This window comes from Mugil cephalus, chromosome 14, assembly GCF_022458985.1.
Source record: "Mugil cephalus isolate CIBA_MC_2020 chromosome 14, CIBA_Mcephalus_1.1, whole genome shotgun sequence".
Classification (NCBI taxonomy): domain Eukaryota; kingdom Metazoa; phylum Chordata; class Actinopteri; order Mugiliformes; family Mugilidae; genus Mugil; species Mugil cephalus.
The window spans coordinates 215,299-223,271 of NC_061783.1; the positions used below are offsets into that span (position 1 = coordinate 215,299).

At 35.8% G+C, this 7,973-nt stretch overlaps 1 protein-coding gene across 1 annotated transcript; it reads left to right on the forward strand.

The window, feature by feature from the left end:
• The first annotated feature begins 359 nt into the window (after positions 1 to 359).
• si:dkeyp-92c9.4 (putative GPI-anchored protein pfl2) lies at positions 360 to 7,561 on the forward strand. The gene is made up of 7 exons (XM_047605576.1): positions 360 to 489; positions 1,222 to 1,382; positions 4,286 to 4,368; positions 4,578 to 4,717; positions 4,824 to 5,302; positions 5,558 to 5,716; positions 5,870 to 7,561. Exons 1-7 carry the CDS (start codon positions 435 to 437, stop codon positions 5,918 to 5,920), a joined length of 1,128 nt encoding a protein of 375 aa, XP_047461532.1. The 5' UTR covers positions 360 to 434; the 3' UTR covers positions 5,921 to 7,561.
• Positions 7,562 to 7,973: the final 412 nt, after the last annotated feature.

Consider the following 7,973-nt stretch of genomic DNA (forward strand, 5'->3'; position numbering starts at 1 on the left):
CCAGAGTTGAACAAGTTCTTCTTCGCAGTGCTGTGCACTGAGTAAAACAGGAGGAGCTATTCATCATATTGTAAACAAGAATTGTGTTAGTTTTATTGCTCATATACTCTTTGACAATGCCTACGCTATTCAATTCCTTAGTGCAATGCATTGGATTATCCAGCAAAAAAAGGAAGGACTCTGATTTGCTGGGAATGTGTGCCCAGTGGGTGGCCCTGGTCACACCTTCTTGGTCCACACTTACTCAGCTTCACCAGTATGTGAAACAAGGTTGCCTTCACATTCGAATCAGTAATGTAGGAGAGATTTCTGGACCCGCCCCTCATCCCTGCCCATTTGTATCCTGAATGAATAAAACCCTTCACATGATTGACTAGATCATTCAAGACCATTCCAGAGAATACGGGAGAATATTGTTCTGGCTTGTATTCACAATGGACCAACTGAGGTTGCTGTGGATCCTTATTCTGTGTTTAGTGTTCATTTCAGGTAAGGAAATGCTTGTATCATATCAGCTGATCTTTCATTAACAAGTAAATGAAGTATTGAAATAAGTTTTGTGTCCTAATGCAACCCTCCTTACTTCTTTCTCTAATTAGACTTAAATGAAAATAATATTGGAAGATTCATATGATGACATCTTGAAATGTCAAAATACTAGTAAAATGACACCACCATGAATCATAATTTCAAATTGTATTGTTTTTTGTTGTTGTTTTTTTTTTTTTTCAAAACAGTTTCACATGGCCATATAGTGGCAGTTCTGGAGCTTTCAATAATATTATGCAATATTTCTCATCTGAATTACACACTTTATGTTCTAATGTCCATTCCGCTCCGAACACTTAAAGAACAGTGACACTGGTTGAAACATCGAAAAAAATGAGAAGAATGATTTTTATTGACCTAAAAGGACAATCCTTTTTATCCACAAAGAACAGTAACAACTGCCCTCACAGAGACTCAGATCAGTATTGTATTTGAAACAATTTCAATATTTAACTGTGAAATTGCTTGATAGTTAAATTTCTAATATTCAAATTTAGGTGTCAGCTTGATGTAGTTACAAACTGTCATTTCATGCCACCCTATCAGACCCTCTTCCCGGCAGTTTGCCTTCCCATATAAAATTTTATAGCTTTTCAGGACTTTCATGTGAGAAATTTGAATAAAAAAATAAAACTATATTCTATTACACATTTCTCTCAACCCAACCTGCAGGTCACACTGCCACTGATCCTCTCACTAAAGTGCAATTAAAGTCTACACCAGTAAGGGCATTTTATGTGGCAATGGAGATCACCAACAGAATCTTCAACACTACACTGACCAACCCAGAAACGGATGAATATAAAGCCACCTACGAAGAAGTCAGTAACTTGGTAAGAATAATCACAACTAATAATGATTCACTTTACCACAGTATGAGGTGAAATGCGAGTCGATGTTTATGTAAAAACACAACAGCAACTAAAGCCTCGCAACAATTAAATCTATTTTCTTAACCTGCATACATATTGTAGCGTCACACAAAAAGGAAGATATGGACATTTTCTGCAGGGTAATTGAAGCTTGAATATGGGCTATTGTTTGCTGTAGCAAAAAATAAAAATAAAAATACCTCTATGACCACAGCAACTAAAGAATATAATAGAACTGAACATAAATACACAAGCTTATCAATACTGTGTGCTGCAGATATGTATTGACATTATACAGAATTGACACCATCAATAGTATTTAATGGTAGAGTGGGGTAATTTGAACTGGTGGGTAAGTTGCAAATTTGTTGTTATGTGACCCTAAACTCTCCAACAATCATTTGTTTTGGCTGTGAAAGTGGCAACTCTATAGAAGGTAAGTATATTGTAAACTAAGAAAGCTTTCAAAAATACAAACAATTATTTTCATCGATTTAGAAAAGTGAACAAACAAAAGAAAAATCTAAGTCACATCAATATTTGCTGTTACTACCCTTTGCCTTCAAACCAGCATCAATCCTGACAGGTACATTTGCACAAAGTCTGGGATTTTGTAGGACCGTAGGCGCAGTGGTCGGCCAAGGAAACTTGATGAAAAACGCATCAAGCTTATTTCTTTTTGAAATTGGAAGATGTACAGCAGTACCCTTAGTCCACCTTGGAAGTGATATAATAACCATTTATGAGTGGATATGTGGTCCTATGTTCATGTCAGGTTTTATGTAATGTGTATACAAGTGTTATGAATGCCTATGTATACTCTCTTCAAATGAAGTGTGTGTTTGGTTTGTGGTTGTTTTCATGAGGTAGTGATTTGTTGGAAATCAATGGAGTGAATAAGTTAGTTTAAGGAAGAGTCACCTGGGGTCTCCAGTGCTGCTCAGAAGCTTATCTGAGCTGGAATTCTGGTCTAGTCCATCACCCACTCAGTAGGAGCAGGATGTAGTTACATGTCCCTGAGTATTTGTACATACGCATATGGCTGTATGGTACTCAAGGTCTACAATTTACCCCAATAGTCATTCAGTTGTTTCAAATCCAGTCTATATAACATTGTTAGATTCTCAAAACACAAAATGTACAACTCTGGACTGAAAATGAACATATATATTACATTATCTGTCAAAAAAATAAGGTAATTACATTATTTGTAACAGAACAGAAAAAAAAACTTTTCTTCTAGCACTGAAGTGAAAGAAAAAAACAAAAGTAGGGTCTGTGGTGGAACACCAGTCTGGGATGACTGCATGAAAGCATTTTCTGAAAATTTACACCCAAAGGTAAAATATAAACCATCAAATGTCACAAAATCAGTAGCATGTGGTGAAACAACTTTGTGCGCCTCAGACATGAGTGCAGAAGGGACCTTGGAATCAGTTTTCATTAATATGCATACTGCGTATTGGAATATAAGTAAATTAGTTGACTGTGCCATTATACCATCAGTTGTAGATATCAAACAAATGGCTAGTCTGCGCATAAGACCTTGTTAGATTAGTGGGGCACAAATCAGACAAAAGAAAAAAATGTTCAAATGGTAAATTTGCACAATATCATCACAGAACGCATAACACTTTGAAGCAGCACAGCAGCTGCTACAGCAGCAGAAGACCACAGCAGGTGCCACTCCTGTCAGCTAAAAACAGGAAACTGAGAATACAGTTTGCACAGGCTCACCAAAATTGGACAATAGAAGATTGGAAAAAGTTGCCTGGCCTGACGAATCTTGATTTCAGCTGTGACATTTAGATGGCAGGGTCACAATTTGACGTGAAAGCATGGATCCATCCTGCCTTGTATCAAAGGTTCAAACATGTGGTGGTGGTGTAATGGTGTGGAGGATATATTCTTGGCACACTTTGGGCCCCTTAGTACAAACTGAGTGTCATTTAGATGCCACAGCCTAACTAAGAATTGTTGACCATGACCATGACCATCACTTTATGACCACAGCGTACCATTTCTGATGGCTACTTTGTTGATGGAGGGAATTTCTCCTCTCCTTATGCTCAGGATCTTTATACCTATAGGAAAGGATAATCTGACTATGTAGAGATCCCTCAACAACTTCTCTTGTTTACGTTATTTATTTGGCACACAGAGAATAAGAATTGATTCAGCACAGAGACTTCAACCTATCCATCTTAGGGGTAGAAAAAAACATAAGCCCCCATCTAAGCAAACACATTCGCCTTGTTCTACCTAGGCTCCACCCGTAAACAATAGGAGGAGTGCTGCCTTTTATGTATTCAGTGATTTTCCATGTGTAGCCGATTGGCTTTAGCTGATCTCCAACCTGTGAAATATCAGAGTGTGATGTATCCTAATCTCGTGAGTAAACTGCAGCAAAACGTAAAACAACTCCTTATATGGTGAAATGGCGGAAGTAACATTCTTCCTGTTTATCCAAGTGTCATACACAGGCCTGAGGTCTTTCATAACACCTCCAAACCCAACAACTTTTTAATTTTTTCTTAATTTTTCTTCAAGTTGTCCTCTAACTTTCTCAGATGATCTAACCTCGAAGAACCGCCTGTTGGATATCTTCAATCTTTCATCCATTCACTGCAGCAGTTAAAACAACCCTCTCCATATTTTTTCTCATAATATCAAAAGTGAAAAATCTGGAGAAATCGTCTCCTTTGAATTTCCCTTCTCTCACTAGTGAAAAAAAGTAGCAGTATGACACCAACGTGAATTTCTGAATACCACTGCTGACACCAAATTGTTGAAAACTTATGTTCATTCAGTGTGTGTGTGTGTGTGTGTGTGTTTCTTTGAGCTTTTATCTTTTTTTTTTTCAGCTCAACAGCATCTATGGCTGCAATAACCATACAAAATGTCCAACGAACAAGTTCTATGGGGGTGTTGTGGCAATGACATTCAGGTATATTCTGGGAACCTTTTAATAACTAAAAATATTTTTTTTGAGTACCTACAGAAAATGAGGCAAAACATGTAGCAGATATTCTCTAAACTTTTGTGTAAGCACATATGTATAAACATTGTAGTATATATAATTATTTACAAAAGGGAATCTGAATATTTAATTAATAAACTGTCAAAAATGTTTTTGGTTTTTCCTTTCTTTCACAGTTCTGGATCTGTAATCGCAAATGCAACCATAATCTTCCATACCAGCTCCATCAATCCATCTGTCGCCTCTTCACTCTTTCACCAAAATGCCAACAATATGGAGCCCCAAATTTTACAAATTAATCCGAACTTTACTACCAGTAAGATTTTGTTCATTTTGTGTATTTTCTATAATTCCTCTCTAATCAGGATTATGTCGTTTCTAATCAATGTTCTAATTTGTAATACATTTTTCTTTTTGCTTAGTTGAAAAAGTAACTGAAACTACAGCCTCTAAGACTACCACGACAGCCATGAGCTCTACAACAGATGACAGAACCACAACAAGACCTATAACAATTACAACTATAAAAACAACTACTCCAATATCTGCAACAAGCCCTACTACCACAACACCTGCCAAAGCAACTATAACGTTAACTACAGCAACTAGAACACCAATGTCTACCACTGTGTCCACAGTAGTATCTTCAAGCATACCAAGCACCTCTTCAAATGGAGGACAAAATACCACACAAAACCCAACAATGAACAACACTACAACTCTGAATCCACATAGCAAACACACAGATTCTCAGAATACTTCACATGGAAAGCCCAGCGACTCACCGACAGGCGGTGGCAGCAATGGTGGAGGGCCCAACTCAGTACCTGGATGGGGTATTGCCCTTTTAGTATTAGCCGCTGCAATCTTGTTGCTACTCATAATCATCTTTATGATCATGGTAAGTTTTGAGGTTGGTTTATTACAGTATATTCATTCCAGTGGCTCACCTCTATATAATCTACAGTAATTGTTGATGTTTAATGTGTTTTCATAATGGTTTCTATAGCAAATGCTATTTTCCAATATCTGTTCCTTAATAATAACTGATAATACCTTACATTATTAATATTATATTAATATTATTATATGTCAAATCCCTTTCTTTGTGTAACATCTGTAACTTTTACTTCTTTTTTTGTGCTCTGTGTTTCAGTTGGTTCAGTGGTGTGGTAAGAAAACAGAAAGTGAGCACATGGACACTTTTGAGGATCCATATTACTTTGAAAAGAAACAACATTCTCAGCAACCTTTGTCAGTACAGTCATCTCAACCACCAGTAACACAGAAGCCAGTGTCAACAGCTGTAATTGTGGTGAGTATTATACAGCTACAGTAATTGCATTTTTAGACACTGCTTATATGCAGTACTTGTGTTTCTTTAACATGGCACACCATGGATATGTTTATGTGCATTTAAATGATGCTTAGGGATATTTGAATTTGATTATGTTATGTTTTTCAACAGGGCGACACCCCCAGAAAGAACAGGACAGGTTTCTATGCAGTGAATCCTTGAGATACTAATTTTCATCCATAAAGCAACAGGTGGCCTATTCAATTCATGTCCTTCATTCATCCTATTCAAGGGTGACAAGCTATAGGATGTACCCAATGCTTGTATACTTGTCACAGATTGTTCAAACATAACTTAATTTGTTGCATTCTAAACTGAAAAGTACATTGTCTGATATGTGATCAAAGACTGTTTAAAAGACAGAATTTTTGGGGAAAGAAATGTGTGTTATATGGCTGTGGTGTGATATTATCCAAATTTTATAATGAAGGTTTTTTGTTTGGGTTGATTTTTTTTTTTTTTTTTTTTTATTCTTGTCATCATTTGTAAAACATGTAACAAGTGAATCATACTCTGTAAGCAGGGGCTCAATAGTTAATTCTGGTTAGGGTTTTATAAGCAGGGTTGGTCTTTCATATTGACTTTTAAAATATTTTTTGAAGTTAGGCCAAAGGACTACATGCCTGTGAAAAACAGATGTTAACATGATTTTCTACGTCTAGATTTCAGTGAAGTCTGCTATAGCAAGATTAGGATTTCTTTTTACAAATGATCAGAGGATTATCTCATATATTTAAGCAAAATAATAAATGTTCAAATAAATGAAGCTGACATTAACAGTTGAATTTGAACATAATTGTTAACTGATAGTAATCTAATGCTGTGTTGTAATGTAAGGGGAAGTCTCTGACTGTGACCTCGCCCACTCTCCTAACAGTACTGGAGATGTTAATCAAGGCTTACTCATTTGACGATTTGTTTGACACACATGCCAAGGCCCCAACTGCAGATAAAAGCAGGCTAGGCTTTGTGTGTGAATGCATTTATTAAACAAAAGTTTTCTCACTTACATCAAAAGGCATGCAGAGACCTGTGTATTGTCCTGATACTGTGTAACTTTACCAGGTTAGTCATTGAGTTGTGGGTAGCTCAACATTTTCCAGCACTTTTGAAAAATACAAAACCTGTCATTAAAATGTCTGTGTTTCTCATTCCCAGTTTATTAGATTTGTGCTTGTCCTTTCAGGCAGGCTGCAGAGATAGAGTATAAACACAACTGTACAGCATGGTGTAACAAATATCAAAATATGTTATTTATTACACAGCTATTTTTTTTTATTTTATTATTATTATTATTTTTTTACATTTTGTATTTTTTTTAGCATATAATATTAACTTTACATAAATACTGAATAAAGCAATAATAGTAATGCAACATTTTTGAAATCATTCAGCTAATGGTGAATAGCTGTTATATTTCACTTCGCGGTTCTGTGGGATTTAGGGAGTTAAATCATATAATTACTTCAAAGCAATTAAACACACACACACATACACATACCATCAGGCATAACATTATGATCTAATGTTGTGTAAGTCTCCGTTGTTCATCCGGAACAATTCTGACTGTAATACAGTGTTGTTAGTTGAGGCCTTTGGGGATCAGGCTTATTTGATGATACTTGATCAGTTTGGGATCTAGGGAATTAGGAAGCCAGGTGATCACCTGGGGCTGTATTTTCAGTTTTTTTTATTATTATTATTATTTCTCCTAAATTGTTTTGGGTGGTACTTGTCTAAGTAACATCCACACAAATTCATTGCATGCAGAAATACATTGTACACTTGGGCAATAAAGATGATCAAAAATTATGTTTCTGTCTTACTTGCTGGTTGGGACAAGCCTATATTTGAACAAAGCACACAGTACAGTGTAATATTAATTTGAATGAAGAAGCATTGTGATTAGTGATTAACTATATCAAATTTCTAAAGGTCACAGTCACAGTCAGCATGGTTTGATAAAATGTGTAAGAAGAATACTGTACGCAAGTGGGGATGTTTGTCTTTAAAGTTTCTTTCTTTCTTTCTTTCTTTCTTTCTTTCTTTCTTTCTTTCTTTCTTTCTTTCTTTCTTTCTTTCTTTCTTTCCCTTTCTAAAAGTTAAATGTAACTGTACTGCTTAAAAGAGTAAGTAAATAGAGTGCAAGAATATTACATATACTGTATATGAACATCAAGTATTCAAACCCTTGGCAAACAACTTCTCACAAAGC